This window comes from Hirsutella rhossiliensis (assembly GCF_020360975.1).
Source record: "Hirsutella rhossiliensis strain HR02 chromosome Unknown scaffold00008, whole genome shotgun sequence".
Taxonomy (NCBI): domain Eukaryota; kingdom Fungi; phylum Ascomycota; class Sordariomycetes; order Hypocreales; family Ophiocordycipitaceae; genus Hirsutella; species Hirsutella rhossiliensis.
In genome coordinates, this window is record NW_025408674.1 from 230,237 (window position 1) to 248,118 (window position 17,882).

General features: G+C 42.7%; 2 protein-coding genes across 2 annotated transcripts; both read left to right on the plus strand.

Moving 5' to 3' along the window:
* Window positions 1-7,690: 7,690 nt before the first annotated feature.
* Window positions 7,691-9,351, plus strand: HRG_07265 (C2H2 finger domain-containing protein; the record flags this gene model as incomplete). Its single annotated transcript, XM_044865736.1, has 8 exons — window positions 7,691-7,874; window positions 7,942-7,982; window positions 8,043-8,183; window positions 8,231-8,441; window positions 8,519-8,552; window positions 8,616-8,992; window positions 9,038-9,126; window positions 9,289-9,351. The coding sequence occupies 8 exons, from the start codon at window positions 7,691-7,693 to the stop codon at window positions 9,349-9,351; spliced, it is 1,140 nt and encodes a 379-aa protein (XP_044718700.1).
* A 4,990-nt stretch (window positions 9,352-14,341) lies between these two features.
* Window positions 14,342-16,578, plus strand: HRG_07266 (nitrate assimilation regulatory protein nirA; the record flags this gene model as incomplete). Its single annotated transcript, XM_044865737.1, has 8 exons — window positions 14,342-14,377; window positions 14,486-14,774; window positions 14,921-15,130; window positions 15,197-15,494; window positions 15,565-15,704; window positions 15,775-15,946; window positions 16,113-16,293; window positions 16,384-16,578. 8 exons carry the CDS (start codon window positions 14,342-14,344, stop codon window positions 16,576-16,578), a joined length of 1,521 nt encoding a protein of 506 aa, XP_044718701.1.
* Between the last annotated feature and the right edge of the window lie 1,304 nt (window positions 16,579-17,882).

The window sequence follows — 17,882 nt, forward strand, 5'->3', positions numbered from 1 at the left end:
ATACCTTTAGTTACTATTTTATATCTCCCTTTTATATACTACTTAAAATACCGCTTAGTATTCCTTATCTTTTCTTTACGCCTTTATTTATTTCTCCTATAGCTCTTAGTTATTAAATACCGGTATAAGGTTAGCCTATTCCTAGGGTATATTTTAGCCTAAGTTTAGGTCGAGTTTTAGTTTATTATCGCCCTTATTTACCTCCTCCTTAGGTCGTCTAATAGGCCCCCCCGCTTTACTAACGTATACTATCGCGCCTACCTTTCTTTTACCTACCTATAGCGCTACTACTACCGCCCTATCTTAAGTTAAGCGTCTTAGTAAGTTAGTATATTAGCCCTTAGTAGGGACTAAGCGGCCCTATAAGTATATAGTCTTTAGAATTATTTAAACTACCTACCCTATCTCCTTTTTATTTATTTTACCTACTAGCTAATCTTACTTATAGTAGGATAGCGCGTTAAGCACCGCCGCTAGCCTCCCTAGCTAGAACTTTAATATAAAGTTATAAGATATAAGCTTTATTACTTATTAGCTTTATCTCTTATTTAACTTCTTCTTTATTATAAAGTACCTTAGGTTATTATAGTTAGTTAGTACTATAAAAGTAGGTATATTTTAGAGTTCTACTCCTTAAAAGTCTAAGTACTATATTATTATAAGTATCTCCTTATTATAGATTAAGTAGTTATACTTCGCTAGGTTTAGTCTCTTTAAAAAGAATCCTACTAAGTATTATATACTATTTAGCCCTACTTATATTAGCGCCCCCCTTATTATATATCTAGAATAGTTTACCTCTAAGTATATTTCTTTCTTTAGGCTATAGAGTTATAGTACTAGGGCGTTATAAAAGGCGTTCTAAATAAACTTAAACGCTACTTATTACTTATCTATCTATTTAAAGATCGCGCCTTTCTTATAAAGGCCGTCTAAGTATACCGATGCCTTTATATAAAGTAGTATAAAGGCCTAGTAGTAGTTCGCGAAGCTAAGGAAGCTCTAGACTCCTCTTATATTCTAGGGTGCCCGCTATATTTATATTACCTAGATCTTTTCTAGATTATATTAAACTTTGCCCCCTACTTATATAATAAAGCTTAGGTACTTAACCTCCTTTATTATAAAGTTATACTTCCTTAGGTCTAATATTAAGCCCGCCTCTTATAGCTTTTAAAGTACCCTTACTACCTTCTTTTAATAGTCTTAAAAGGACCTTAATAAGTAGATTAAAACGTTATTTATATACGCTATAATAAACTTATATAAGTATTCCCTTAGTACCTTATTAATATATTATTAGAAGGTAGCTAGCGTCCCGATTAAGCTAAATAGGTATACCTACTACTTAAATAATCTAAACCTTATTTAAAAGGCTATCTTAAACTTATAGCCCTTTACTATCTAGATCTTATAAAACGCTGCTATAATATTAAGCTTTATAAACTACTTTACCTTTATAAGTATTTATAGTATCTTTATAATTAAAGGTAGTATATACCTATCTCTCTTTATAATTACGTTTAAGGCTTAGTAGTTATAGTAAAATTATAAGCGACCGTCTAACTTTTAAGTAAAGAGTATTAAGGCCGCGGCTAAGAAGCTACTTAAGCGGATTAAGTTTACCTTTATTAGCTCGCTTAGGGTCTTCCTTAGTATAAAGAGTTCCTCCCTTAATATATCGTAGAAGGGTCCCTATAATAAGGGGGGCTCTACCCTATCTTTATTTAGTATTAAGTTAATCTTATAGTCTACCCCTAGCCTATATAGGGGTATCTCTATAGCCTTCTTTAGTATAAAGAAGTCTAGGTATACTTTTAGCGCCTACTTTAAGACGTAGTCCGCTAAGTCTACCGCTATCTTTAGCTAGAGTGCTCTCTCTATATCCTTTATTATAATCGCTTAGATATTAACTATCCTTTACCTTCCTTTATTATCCCTTACTACTCTCTCCTTTTAATATTCTATTAAAAATACTACCGCGCTAATAATCTTTGCCCCTTAGATTTATTCTACCCTCCTTATTACTTTCGATCCTTATAGGCTTATTTAGATCTTAGCCTTATTATACTAAATTTAATCCCCTACTATATTATATATTACTTAGTTCTTTTTTATTTATAGCCTCCTTAGGAATATATTATAGCTTAGCCTAAGGACTATATATATAAAGGTCTACTTTATATAGCCGTTAATATTTATCTTAAATACTATAATTCCTTTTATTTATAAAGCTAGAATATCTTTTAAGAATAGCCTTAGTTATCTTTTCCTTTTATTAGTAAGAAGTATTTATAGCTTCTTTACTACCCTCTCGCTTACTATAGTATAGTAATTATAACCGGTATCTATAAGTATATTAAGTCCCTTCTTTCTATTAATACTTACCCTTAGCATTACTAGGCTTAGTATAAAGTAGTCCCTTATTAACTTCTAAGCTTCTTACTATTTCTCTTTTACCCTTAGCGCCTAACTTTACGCTAAGGTTCCCTTTTTTCTAAGTTATTATTATCCTTAGCGTCCCTCTCTTCTTTTATTACGCCCGCCCTCTAAGGTTCTTATCTTCTTTTCTTATAATAAAGCGCGATATATCCTTTAACTTTATAGTTAAAGTATATCCGATTCTCTAGCTAGCTCTACCCCTCCCTTTATCTATTTAAAGCGTTAATACTAATTATTAAGGTATCCCTATCTTTATCTTTCCTTTCTTAGGGGTATATATCTACTAGTCTCCTTTAGTTTAAGGGGGTTTATCTTATTTACTAGACCCTCTCTAGCTTAGCCGCTATTTACGCTACCTAATTAATATAGGCAGCGAAGCTTAATATAAGGAGGTTAACTATAGCTAATACCTTATAGAGCCGGATTCCTAGAGCCCCCTCTAGGAAGACGATCTAAACGTTATATAGCTAGGATCTACTTTTAGCTTTAAAGAGTCTTTACTTAAACTTTAAAAAGAACGCTATAAACGTTTAACTTTCCCCTTATTTTATTATCTAGATTACCGCTACCGCGCGTAACTAGATATCTACGTTAAGGTAGATTAAGTTAAGGTACTTTAGGAATTCTTTTTAATTATAGCCCCTCTTTACTTTTATTATATAATATATAGCGACCGTTTATTATAGCCTAGCGTCTAAGTAGTTAAAAATAAAGTAGAAGATTTCCCTTAAGCTTAAGAAGAATTCTTTATTAATCTTATACTTCTCCTATATATATTATACTTATAGGGTATAGTACCGTTATTATCTATTAAAGTTTCCTAGGCTTAGGAGAGGCTTCCTATAGCTATTCTTCTTTACTACCTCCCCTTTAATTATAGGTATCGCTGCCCCCCTTATTACCCTTAAAGGCGGTATTAAACTACCTACCCTACCCCTAGCCTCCTCTTATATACCTATCTATATTAGTTTATCTATCCTTTAATATATCCTCTTAATCTAGCTAATTAGTTCCTATATCTATAGTTAGCTCTATATTACTTAATACCTTATCTTTACCTTTCTTACCTATAGCGAGAGTATCGCTTACTTTATTATTAGCTAGGCGCCTAGCCCTCCTATCGCTACTCCCTACTATCCTTAGGCTTATTCTCCCTCCTTTAAGTTATTAGGATATTTATATTATATCCTTTTAGTCCGATCTCTCTCTAAGCTTTATAGCCTTATTTAAAAGGAGCTTTAGATATATTAAGGGCTAGCGTATACTTAGTATAGTAGTATAGGGCTAAATAATTATTTATTTAAAGCTAAGGAGAAAGGAGGAAAACTCTATCTTAGTCGCGATAGTTATCTATCTTCCTTAATCCCTAGCTCGACCTATATTTAAGTACTATTTAGCTTAAGTTAGGGTCGAGCTCTACTTATATATAGGTTTACTTTAGCCCGACTTTAGTATAGTTACTATAGTATAACCTTAGCCTTCTATAAGTATAGCTTATAATACTTACTAATACCTTACTAATATATTAGTACTATATACTTAAGTGCTTTATTAGCCTATACTTCTTAGTAGTACTCTTATAATTATCTCCTTTTTTATATAAACGTCTTAGCTATATCTTTAATATATATTACTTTTACTATACTATATATATTTAGTTAAAAAGAAAGGTAGTTTTAATTATATTATATATATATACTTATATAAGTATATATTAGTCTATACTTTATAATATTAATAGTTTTTATACTAGCGGTTACCGCTAAGTAGCCGTTATAGTATCGCTTATATATTAGCCGCGTAACTATAGTATAAAGAGCGTATATATATATCTCTTACTTCTTTTATTTATTTTATTTTTTAACTCTTTTACTTATAATTACTATAGAGTTTTATACCTTTTTTTATTAATCCTTTATACCTTTTTATATTACTTTTTATTAATAATTTACTAATAATAATACCTTTTATATTAAAGAAAATAAAGAACTATAACGCTAAATTCCTATACTATATATAAGAGTAGGTAGCGGCGGGTTTACCTTTAAAGTATAAGCGATCGGCCTAAAAGTCTTATAATAACGCTAGTTCCCCCTTAGTAAAGAAAGCTAAGAAAGGTATAAGGGAATCTTAGTCCTAAGAGACTCTTTATTTAAGACCTAATATTAGCGAAGGTTATATACCTATTACCCTACTAAATACCTTAACTTTAACTATTAATAAGCTTACCTTTATAAGCTAAGAAACTTATAAGTTTATTACCTTTATTAGCGATATTAATACTAGTAAGAAGACTATACTTAGGCGCTCTTAGGTAAGTACTAATAACCTAGCTACTTTATCTTAATAAAGCGGCTCTAGCTAATAAGAGATTATCGCTTAAGCCGCTCCTTAAAATAAGTAAGCTAATATTAATAATAAGGCTTAGCTAAATAAGGGCTAAGATAATCCTAATACTTAGCTAAATAAGGGCTAAGATAATAATAATAGTAATAATAAAGATAGCCGTAATTTAACTCCGTTTATTAATAAACTTAAAAATAGTAGCGCTAGAAATAAAGGTACTTAAGTAGCGGTATAAGGTAGTCGCGCTTATATAAAGAAGTATACTTAATTTAAGGCTAAAGCCCGCTTAGTTAAGGCCTAAGGGGTTATCTTTTATAAGCTTTAGTATATATATTATTTTAAAACGGTTGTTAAAAAGTATAATATAACCGAGCCTAAGCTTATTAAAGTACTCTTAATTAGCTATATTTTCTTAAGGGTTTCCTTAACGCGCTATAAGTAGTACTATAAATATACCGCGACGTATAACTAAGTAAGTTTTCCCTTAACTTTGAATATTATAATTAATAAGCTAATATTCTTTAGGGCTACTACTCTTATATTTAATAACTAAGCTAATATAGTTACTATTATAAAGTACTTATATAAGCTTAATAAGTTAAAGACTAGTAATAAGAATACTAAGGATAATAGCTTAGATATAAGTATACTTATTTTTAAGGAAGGTAATTAGCGCTATCTTACTATTATAGTATAGTATTTAGCTAAGGCTTTTAACGCTATTAAGATAGCTTATTATAAGTCTTTTAAGATTATAAGTATATAAAAGTCTATTATTATAAGTTTTATTTAACCCTTTTATTAATAACCGCTTAATAATATACTAAGTTAAGTATACTAACTACTATATACTAATTAATAAGCGCCGCGAGCTTATTATTTACCTTAACCCCGCGCCTTTATTTAATATTACTTATATAAGCTTAAAGTACTAAGCCTAGGAATCCTAGTTAAAATACTACCTTATTAATAGCGATATAAGCTATACTTCTTAGTAATATACCTTATTATTTACTAAGGCTAAGGTAAGTACTATATTAATAAAGATAGGTCTTAATATAGAAAATAAGAAAGGAGTAAAAGATAGGGTAGTTTTAGTATTTCTAAAAGTATTTAATATAGTAAAAGGAGCGCCTTAGTTAGTTCTTACTATATTAGTAAAGAAAAAAGGTAGTTAAAAGTAATAAATAGGTCTTATCTTTTTTTTATTTAATTGTAACTATCTTTCTCTCTTTTATTATTATAGTCTTAATAAAGTTATACTTTAGTTTTATTTTCCTTAATAATATTTAATAAGTAGTATAAATAGTTTTCCTTTATTCTCTTATTTTACTATTTTATATATATTTATAAGACGTTTAAGCGTACTAATATATTAATAAGTTAGTAGTAATATAATAGAAATTTATTACCGATTTAATAGCGCCTCCCTACGCTAATAGGTTTCCTTACTTTACTAAGTCTTATACCTCTTTTTCCTAGTTAAGTAAGTAGTATATTCTTTAATAAGGTCTTAGCTATTTACTATATCTTTAATATTAACTTATTAGTTATACTTAGCTAGCTATCTTTTTTATTTAATAAAGAAAGAAGTATTACCCTTAAATCCCTTTTAGTCTTTAATCTCTTAGACTTCCTATTTACTTTTATTATCCTTTAAGTTTAGTATTAATAGGGTTTCACTATCTTTATAAGTACCTTTATACTTTTTTTATAGCTTTAAAAAACTAATATAGAAAACGTTATAAAGGTATAAGTACTTTTTAAAGAGTAAGTTTTAATTAAATCTTTATTTTATCTTATAAGTAAAATATAAGCTATTAATAGTATTTTACTTATAAGCTAATAAGTAAATAAAATAAATAAACTAAGCTATATAGTACTACTTAAGATACTTTATTAACTTAAAATAAACTAACTTAGTATTACTATTATATATTACTTAATTTATATATAATAATAAAAAGAACGTAATAACTAGGTTATTACTTAACGAAGCGTTAATAGGTTACTAACTAAACTTTTATATTAATATCGAGGATAATATTATTTAAAGGGGGGTACCTAAAGTAAAAGTAAGAGTTACTAAGCTATAAGAGCTATAAAAGAGGCTTAAGGAATACTAAGGAAAAGCTATTAAATTATAAGTAAAATATAATAATTTAAGGTATTAACCGCTTATATTAAAAGTAAGAGACCTTATAGTATTATTAATAAAGAGCTTATACTTTAAGGATAAAAAAAGAAAACTCTTACCTAAGTATATTAAACTATTTTAAGTCTTATAAGGTATTAAAAAGTAAGTATATTATCTTATACTCTAATAAACTATGAGACGGCGGATTTACCACCCGTTTGGACGGTCTCTGCCACCAAAGGTGGCGGCCAATTTGCCAGGAATCCAGAGCGAGAACGGACAAATGTATCGCCGGGCTCATCCCTCCAAGTATCTCCGATGTACTTGGCATGTCACCCATCATGCTCAGCCCGCAGAGCCACGTCGGGACGCCTCCGCGGCCCGTTTAAGCTGTGTGCCTTTCCGACACCTCTTTCTAGCCTCAAAAGAAGGAGCCACAAAGCGCTCAGAACGGTGGCGTCGCATAGGTCATACTTAAGAAGCTCTTACTCCGCCTCAAATTTTGGTAGCATCTTACCTATTACACAACCAAGCATTACTGTGGAAACTCTTTCCTCTTGCCAGCTCACGGAAAGCCGCATCCCGCTGACTTATACGATCCATTGTCAACCATGACGCGCCGAGCACGCCATTCCGCCATCTCTTACGACTCGGACGCGTCTTACTCCCCAGAACGAATTTGACGATGGTGGTCTCTTTGACAAAGTTGAGCCCTTCACTCGGATACGTATGCGGAGGCAACGGATGTAGAGGACTTGAACTTCAATGACGCAGACGGATTCGTCGACGCTGACGTTGAAGACCAAGTCCAGCTCTTCGGTGGCAACGTTCATCCACCTGAGTACTACCGGGAAGCCGTTGAGAAATTCAACGAGACCGCCTACGAAGCTCAAGACTATAGCGACGGTAGTCTACTGCTCCTCGATGCCTGCGACGCACAATGGCGCCAGTACGTCACCAACGACATCATGTCCCTTATGACTCCCAGCCTCTAACATGTAATGGTCCTACCTCAGGTACTGCGAGGTGCTGGGTTGTGACCCCAAAAATGTTTGGAGTCTGTCTCGAGTCCAGCTCCTGCGGCTTTTGTATAACTTTTTGACTGGTCCTCAACCAGAAGGTCGGTAAGGATGGCAGGAAAAGGCGAGGAACGAGGAAGAGCAGCTCTTTGAGCACATACTGGAAAGTCTTCCGACTCGTCTTCGAGAGAGCCACTGGAGACAAACTCGACCCGAAACTAAATCGGCGTATGCACAAGGTACAGCCCGATCCCTCCGAATAATAGGTCAAAAGGTAACCCTGCAGGTTCTCCGAGACCTCTCCAGAAAACATGACTTGAGCGACCAGAGGCGAGCGAATCGATGCATGACGATCGAAGATCTCAAGGAGCAAATCGAAACGACAATTAGCACGACAAAAAATCGTTCAGGCTTGGGGAACTTCGAATCCTTGCTGTTCTCTTTCTCCTTCTTCTTGCACCCGCTGGAGCTCGCCCCACATCCATCCTGCGTCTCCGGTTTGGAGACATCCGGCTCGCACTGGTGAAAGACCCAGAAGGTGGACCGCATAATATTTTGATTCGCTTCACCTTAGCCTTCACGAAAACGTACCTCGGTGTCAAAGATGCGTAAGGACGCCAGAAACGCCGTGCTTCATCTGCTCGTAGGATATGGCGCTGACGCGAATCTAGGAAAACATTTCCTCTTCCAGAGACCTTAGCCGACCCTTCCTTGCTACTCAATCCTCACATCTTCCTGCTAGGCATTCTTTTCCGCCATCGCGCGTTCCGAGCAACAAGTCTCAATTCACCCGCACAGCTTGCCAATCTTGATATCCACCCTGAGGAGCGGGAGCTACCTCTGCCGCTCAAGGACGATCTAAAAGACACATATATATTCCGACGGGCTATGAAAACCTTTACCGGCTATGAGCTATCCCAGGACAAGCCTCTTTCTTACCAGATGATTGCACAATGGATCAGAAGGGTTGGCGAAATATTGGGGTTGGAATACCCCACCATCCCCTACAACTTGCGTTATAATGCGGCCAATGAGTTCGATCGAAGTGGTTCGTCAAGTCCTCCAATCACGATAGCCTTGTTGCTTACTCCAGCTTCAGCCGATATCAGCGAGTCGCTGCGAAATCTTGCTCTAGATCACGCCAATTCGAATCCCTTTCAGAAGCACTACCTGGGACGGGAGGTTTGCGCGGATACTTGGGGTATTCTCCGGCGACAAAACCACAGCAGGCGCTCATAAGGCAGGCCTGCAGCGTCGGCCACTCTATCAGCAAGCGGAGACCCACGGATCTCACAGCTGAACAAATAGCATCCGTGTCTACTGATCCTATCATCAAGCGACTAGAGCAAGACCTTCGGCATCATCGCCCAGGTTCAAAGAAGCACATGGAACTCCGCCGTCGACTGAGGAACGAGAAGCAAAGATTGAAGAGGGTGCTTAAGCAGAAGATTCGAGATGAATGGACTGCCAGACAGGCGGTGGGCGACATTGAGGGGCAATTGCAAGGTATTGGGTTTGTCAAACAAGCGACTGTGAACACTCCCATTTGTCCTCAACGACCGGCTCAAAAGCGATTGGTTGAGGCCCTCGCCGCTCCACTTGGCAACACGCTCGAAGGTCAATATCGACGGAGAGACAATGCTATCACCGCCATCGTAGCTTATTGTACGGTCGAGGAAGGGCAGACGATCCGCGGCGCTCGAGCGTCGGTCGACTCAACTAGGCCTACTCTCATGAACGAACCGCCTATCAACAGCCCTCAACACACGGCTCTGATGTCCACCTTCATTAAGACAGTCACGGACAGGCCTCGAAGATGCTTCATCTGTGTCGGCAAGGCCCTTGATTTGACATCAGATGATGGGGCCGTGGAGGTTCTCATTCGCGAGTTTTACACTCCTGAGACCTGTCCAAGCACTTCCGACGCAAGCACTTGTCGAATTTACGCGAGGGCGATGAGATTAGATGTTCGATCTGCGATTTGCCACTGGACCATATGGAGCATCTGCGGAACCATGCTCTACGAATACACGGAACAGTGTCCTAAGCTATGCCTTTTGACCAATCGAAGTTGTTGGTCTGCAAGGTAGCAAATCGAATGTATCGCTTGGTATCTCCACGGTCAACCTGCATCGCGCGAAATCTATGTGTGTGGCTAAAGCAGTCACCTTGTTCTCAACCAGACTTCCTAATCAGGAGAATATCCTTTCTTTTAGTATGAGACAAGGAGAACTTACGTTCCTCGAGCTTCAGCCTTCTAGTTGACGCCCATTTTCGCGCGGTGGTGATAGAGGAACTTTGCGGTGGAAGTGTTCCAATCGTTCTTACGAGGAATGTCGGAGTGTTAGGCTATTAGGTGTTATCAGGACCACCTGAAAGATCATTATAAGGCCATGTATCAGGACCTATAGTGACCTCACGTGTATGGCTAATTTGGTGCCCATGGAAGTTACCCAACGGCATAAATAGGACCGTTGGGCCGCACCTTCTAGATCTTCATAACAACTTGTGTACTTGGCTCCTACCTCTTCCAATGTGTATTGGCGTAATCGTCGTTAAACATTAATTCTGTCTTTCGCTTGAACGGCCGTCGGGCCACCTAAAAATCCACACCTAGATAAAAGGCGTGCATGATCGAGCGTCCAGCGTCCTTTGCAACAAACCAATTGTCAAGGACAACCACGTGGGCGGCATCGTATCGGCTCTCAGTCGCGGGAAGTGCATCGATCGTCAATGTGACTAGAACACAACGTAACTAAGGAACGAGCATTCTTGAAAACGTCAATTTGCTCCTCGAATGTTTGCCTGCTCATTACTTCTTACGGCATGATGGAGGTCAATTGGGCTATCGTGGTGCCTTTAACAGTTACCTAGGGGAGGCACGCAGCTATCTTACTTTTTCCCAGCAAGCTAGCGAGCAACCAGTCTGCCATGAAGGGCTGGCCGCGAGAATCCTCCCGAAGCTTCAGGATACACGCCCTCAGATCTATTCCAGCCGCGCGACAAAGCAATCATGGTCTACCCTTGAAAGTTCACACTCTATTGTATTTCCATTAGCACCACCTGATCCACCTTGAGTAAGTACGTGCCGAACCTGAGCAGGGACTGAGCTACCCTGAGCAGGGGCTGAGCTACCCTGATCTGCCCTGAGCTGCCTGAGCCGCCTGAGCCTGTCCTGAGCTGCCCTGAGCTGCCCTGGGTTGCCTGCCCGGCGTGTGGAGCATCGAATAAGCCACTGCCAAGCGGTTGAACGAACATTGTACAGCCGCTGCATTTTTCGCTGCCGCAATACTTGTGATATCCTGGCTTACACGCGTCGCCAAGTTGTAGCGTATTTACGAATCTGGTGTACCAGTCTACGCTTCACAGTCTTCGATGCTGCGCGAAATACATATCGTGTAATTTTTCCGGCCCTTCCATAATCTGCAGATACTCCTCTCATGCTCTTTGAACTCTTAAAATAACAAAAATTCGAGATGCGAAATTACAGTATCACGCATCGAGGAGAAAATTAACTTACCAGTTGGCAGTTGCTTGCCGTAGGTACATCTCAAGGCTTTGACCGTACCGTAATTGCGTTCTGGCGAAAGGTTTCTACCGCCCTGTCAAGATCAAGACGCTCATTCACGGTGCTGCCTAAAGGCAGCAAGCAGTTCGTAATGCCATATTAGTGATGGATTCGAACCTTCTAGGTGACATCGTCATCTATGCTGTGTGATGGGTTCTAATAGTGTAAATTACAGCTATGTAGTCCTCGTGCGTTTTACATTCGAGCTGAGGAAAGAAGAAGGAAAGGAAAATAGAAGGACAGAAATCCTCCAACAAAATAGACTAAGCCGTTACTGGAGCAACAGTGCTTAGACCGACAAGGCACTGCCTTGTCCAGCAGGGCCTAGCCCGTTACATGCTGCCTAGGTGGCGACATCGCCACTCAGCCCAAAATTCCAAGTATAAGAAGCCAACTTTTCACCATCACTTAGATAGAGAATCAAGAGTCTTTCGTTGCCCGATACACAGGGATCTTCTTCCCGATCGTTGTTCAGTCATCCACACCAACCGTGCCCTTGTTGTGTGACCCTGTCTCTTCCGATCTGTGACTGACTGACTCACTCTGTTCCGTCCCGCAGGTCCTAACGGCCATCAGGTGCACAGCCTCTGATGCAGCTTGGCGTCACTTGACCAATCATACGCGCAGCCCAGAGTTATTGATGTTCTAAGCTCCAGTTCTCATTGGTCAAAATCGCTTCTACTAAGAGGACAAGATGACGCCATCCAGACGTGCGCCGTCTCTCGAAACATGCATGAAGTTTGTGCAAAAGCCCCTCCCTGCCCGGCTGAATTCTGCCTCCTCCTGGTAAAAGACCAGCTCAAACGGAAATAATACCGTAGTGTACACTATGTTACATAGTAAGCCAGTCAGGACAATAAAGGAGCACTTCGGCGCTCATTAGCTCCACAGGAGTATGAACTACTCGCGCATGTCCACGACCGTTGCCCACCAGACTTACCTGAGCCTGCTTTTGCCCAATCTAGACGCTATATTCTTGGCTCGGCGGGCGGGGAGCCGGGAAAACCTATGTCGCAGAAGAAACGAAAAAAGTCTTTAACTTCTTCTGGGGGTAGTTCACAAGCACGGTTCAGATCAACAGACAGTGTTGGAGCCCCCAAAAACGGCAATTCTGGAGGTTGGGGTAGGTAATAGCCCCTGCCGCACCTCGAACGTCATCATCGCGGTTCGTGCCCATGTACCTGGAAGTAGTGTCGCTGAAATGCGCCCAAAAAGGACGCGGTTTGGTGACGCAAGTTGTGGCCCCTGACCATTCTCTCGCATACGTCTCGAGACCCCACATCTCCCACCCTCGCCTTCACTCCTCTTCTCTAGCTCTACTTTAAAGTACTTCTGCACTATCCCGCTTCATCGCGCTCCAACCGAGCTGCTGCCACGAGACCCTCCACTACGCCCACCTTCGGGTTTCTCCATATGCCTCTAAACGCAGCCATCTCAAGAAGAGGGCGTAATGCCTGGTACAACGCAAAAATCTGGCAGAAAAAGTGCTAAGAGAGGTGGAAGCACACTGTGGCTGCGGCATAGCAGCTCGTAGAACGAAGACGTCAGGTCATTGCTGTGTACATATTGCAACCATCTCGAGAATGTCGGGTGAAGCAGAAGCGCGATTCGGCCGGCAGTGCAATTTCATGGTTAACTAATCCTTTCTGGGCGTGGCGGCAGCCATCCGAGAACAGGTGGTAGGATTGATGACCTGCAGCAAAAGATGCAGGACGCTGCTGACCAACGATCTCCATTTGCAGGGCACCCTTCTTGAACGAATCATCACCTATGCATGGCCCTAAACCAGGACCCCTTAATCGTTCTATGCGCGATATTTATCTTCCATGTGTCTAGCCGTATTAGCAAGGGCGCCTCACACCTAGCGGTAACTTAGCTATGCGCGTTTCCTCTGGAAATGGCGCTGTCGTAAGTCACGATTGGTGAGGCGCACTTACACTATCGACAAACATGTCTGACATAACATAGAGGTGTCGCGAAGCCAGATACTTAGTGTCATCTGAATCATTAGACAGTAGCTCCAACTTTTCGTAACATAAGGCAAAGGCAATTGGCATCCAGAAAGTGAGGTTATCGCGAGATTTAATTACTATAACTAGTAACTTAGTAGTATTGATTACCGTTTGGGACATCTCCAAAAGCAAAAAGACGTGCTAGGCTAGAGAAGACTAGATACATAAAGTATCCTGAGTATCCGTACCTGGGGTTGCCTCGAGCTAGTGGCGGTGTGTCACACAATACGAGTCAGGGGTAAGCTTACAAGTGGGGTCTAAAGACCCCGCCCTTGGGCTAATGATCGGCTGCAGTGAGATCGTGCTCGAACTACCCCTGCCAATTAGTTTGGGCCGCCACGACATGACGGGGACAAAGACGAGACAAGGCAAGACAAAATGTGGCGCGACGTGACAGAAAGCGACCCACCTGCGCGCCATCGAGGTCGGCATGACGTCTGCGATGTTGTGTTGCAGCACGTCGGTGCTGTAGTGACCCAAACACCAAACCTTGTTCCTCTACCTGAGCTCATGCAGACCAGGGCAACCATATGTACATACATATATACATACATAAAACAAGATATATATGCATGTACGTATGCACAAACATGCCTCGGGGCCGGCACGTTAAACCTTGCCATGGACAGCACGTGGCGATCGCGGCCCTGACCACCATCTCGCCGTGACGCCTAAGCCATGTTGTCTTGATACCTCAGGGTCTGACTCGACTGGCCCCGGGCACGATAGGCGTACCTTACATAAGGAGGCGGTTCCTTTCCACGGGCCCCTACTGCACTTGGCAGCAAAGACAATGCCCCGTCGAATGCTGATACGAATGGCTTGTCAGAGGTGCCGCAAGAAACGAGCAAAGGTCAGTCGATAGCCCACCCGAAGCCAAAGCCCAAAGAGCCCCCAGTCGTCTGTCTCATCCCATATCCTGCCTAGCTGGATACTTTCACTGATTGGTTTCTCGCTCTAGTGTGATGATGGCCAGGCACCGTGCAAAAGATGCGACGAGGCCGGAGAAGGACGCGTATACGACCACCCGCGACGCAAGTCCAAAGACGATCTACGGGCCGAGATCGATAGTCTACGGCGGTACAACGAGGAGCATGACCGACTACTCCGCGCAATATGTTCAATCAACGACGTCGAAGTCAGCAATGCCTTTATACAAGACTTGGTCGAGGGGACCAAGTCTCACCAAGCCATTCTGCAGGAGCTGGCGCACCTGAACGGTGAAAACGGGCGTGGCTCGTCAGATGGAGGTGAACAGGAATCATCGGCGGGCTCTTCCAGCTCCATTCTCGACGAAGCCGTCTGCCCGCACTGCCTGAGCCGACTGCCGTCGCCCACCATGCACCGTTCTGCCTCGGGCTCGAGCGACCTCAGCACACTGACCGAGGCTCCCAAGGCGACTTCGACACCGGCCCTGGCGGCTCCTGTTTCCCGTCATTGCCCTTTGACGATGCATCACACGCGCAAACCGACAGGTGGACGTGCGCCGGGTGTACGGTGGCTTCGGTTCGGCAGATCCTCGACGCCCTCCTCACCTGGGACTACCTCCCCTTCTGCCTCATGTGCAAGGACCCCTTCTTCCGAGACTATTGCAGCGGCTCGAGCGGTACTGCTCCTCTGCCCTGGTAAACGCGCTCATCGCGCTGGCAACCCGGGTGGTCCACGAGATCAGCGACGAAGCGGAGAGCCCGGGGCCTGGCTTCAAGTGCGGAAGCAAACCACTTTCGACAAGGCCGAGGCCATTATCCGCAGAACCGGCCCTCGGCCAACCTCCCAGATATACAGGCCATCGGGATTCTCTCGCTCTACCAGATTACCTGCGGGCGCGAGGCCGAAGCTCAAGCGCTTGCCGACTCCTTTGCCGCTAGGATAGTCAATCTTTGTCCTCAAGAGCCCCTGATGGGCTCCGAGGCCGAGAAATATGCCAAAGTTTGGGCTACTTCGTACCGCGGCGCCGTGTCCCTGATTCGGTCTGTAAACCGCTTGCAGCCCCTGTTCCCGACTCCTCCGAAGCATAAACTGATGGGATTCCGCACACAGCATACTTCGTCTCACGACGGGCCAAGTCTTCACCATGTCTACGAGTTGCAAGCTACAAGACGACTCAATATTTCTAGACCAATCCGCCTGCAGTGCCGAGTACCTGTTTGGCGGCCAGTGCGGCAGCGGAACTACACCAGGTGAATGCATCAAGTTAGGTATACCCAGGAATTGTATCCAATCAGGAGTCGCACCGTAACACGGCTGCAGACCCTACCCTAAAAGCACGCAGCTCGCAACTGCGCAATCTACAGCTCATTCCAGCAAGAGTCTTCCAGCTCACGGAATGGGTGTACAAGCTCCTCTCATCAGCAACCCATACCCCAAACGGACGATTCGACACAGCCGAGGTCATGGCAGTGTATACCGAGTGTCTCGATTGGTACGAAGGATTCTTCTCCTACCCAAAACCGGCGGCAGTGACACCCCTTTGTACTCTTTATCCAGTATGTACACAGACACAAGAACCCGGCTCACAGGACTCGGGAGGGCCGAGAGACACAGAGGGGAGAAGAGACAGCATCATCCGGCTGACTGCCCGCATGTAGCATGTACTATCAGTTCTGCCTACTCTGCCTGTTCCGCCCTCTCGCCAACCTTGTCCTGGCTGATTCCGACGTCCGACCCCGCGAAATCTGTCTCCAGGCTGCGGACTCTATCCTCACCCTGTCGCAGTCCTACAGCAGGCTCTTCACCCTTAGACGCGTCTCCCCATTCGTCCCCTATTTTGTTTGTGCCTCTGCCCTTGCATGGCTTACAATTGAGTCAACATGCAACTCTGTGGCCTTGGCTGGCTCGCAACCTTTCCAACCAAGAAAGTTGTCCTTGGCGACCATCTCGGATGTTTCAAGCGTGGACGGGTTTAGCACCTATCAAGACGTGTCCTCCCCGACTGCCGCCAAAGTGCCCATAATGGCCCACGCGAGCCAATTGCTGGCAGAGATGAGCTCCAACCGTCGAATGGCCTCATCCATAGAGAAGATGCTTCGAGGATATCTTACCGAGTTATGGTGATGCAGAGTAGACTCGACAGAGTCTTGTTGTAACTTTACGGGTTCTCGCATCGGCCGGGGTCTTTGCGGGCGCGCTTCAGTACAAGTAGCAAGGCAATCGCCTCACTGGGTTCGAACGCCGTTGGACAAGGCAGCCACAGTGCTTTTGCTCTCTTGCCAAACGCCGAATCTTGATAATTACCCACCCATTGCGTAAGTCTTCAATATGCATACACATATTTTCTAGTCCTGTTTTACGCGTTTGACTGTACTATGCCATGCACTGTCCGAATCCACCCTTCTCTTCGATGAATCGACGGAAATATTATCAGGGCTCGGAGCTCAACCGCTTCCCCGTTTTCCTGTTGCCTCTGATCTGGGCTGGTGGCTTGAATGTCCAAAGAAACTGAATCGACGCTAGGAGATCGCCTTGATGTCCCAAGGCTTGATGACCCAAGCCAGTGCCTGTGACCTCGCAACCTCCTTAGCCAAGAATTTTCTTCCCCTTCGCAATTGTCAGGTATCTCTGAGCATTTTTGAGCCATTCCCTGCAGTTCGTCGAAGCTAGTGGTAGCAGTGAACGAGCGATCGCCATGTATCTTCAACACTCGTGGAAACCGTAGAGTATAGTACCGTGCATTTGCGGGCTTGTCGAAGCCAGATCCCACGAGTTCTACTATAAATGGATGCTGAAATAACGCCTTTGGGCGTAGTCCACGGTCGGGTCCAAGACCACGTCAAAATTTGGCGTGGACTCAATGAAGGGTATTTGTGTGAAATATCCATGTCGGTTGAGATATTGCATATGGTCTTTCGGGATGCCATGTTTGTCGATGATGTCGATGATGCGAAGTCTTGGCTTAGAATTATAACGGCAGACCTCATCTTTATTTTCCATGCATCCGATAAAAAACGACGTCCACCAGAGCTTGCCAATTCCAATCTCTTGTTCGTCCTCCGCGCTATGGTTGCCACCGACAATAGTGAAGTCGGCAGAGTCACCGAGGCCTGGAATGTAGTCTTTCTTGAGTTTGATGGATGACTTGTCGCAATCGGAGGTGAAGTAAGGGTCGTTGCAACCTTTCAGCACCAGTCCCTCCCACCGTTGTGTAATGGCTCGTGCGAATAGTTCAGTGAGCCGCTCAGCAGCATTGGCTGAGGAGAATGCAACCACTTCGCGGAACCCGACCTCGGCAAGACCAGGGATCCGGCGAACCAGAGACCGAAGTAGTCGTCGCCGCTTAGCATGGCTTTTTCTAGCGCAGACCGTGTCGTCCAGCAACAGAAGATCGTAGAACATAATCATGAGATGTTCATTCATATTGA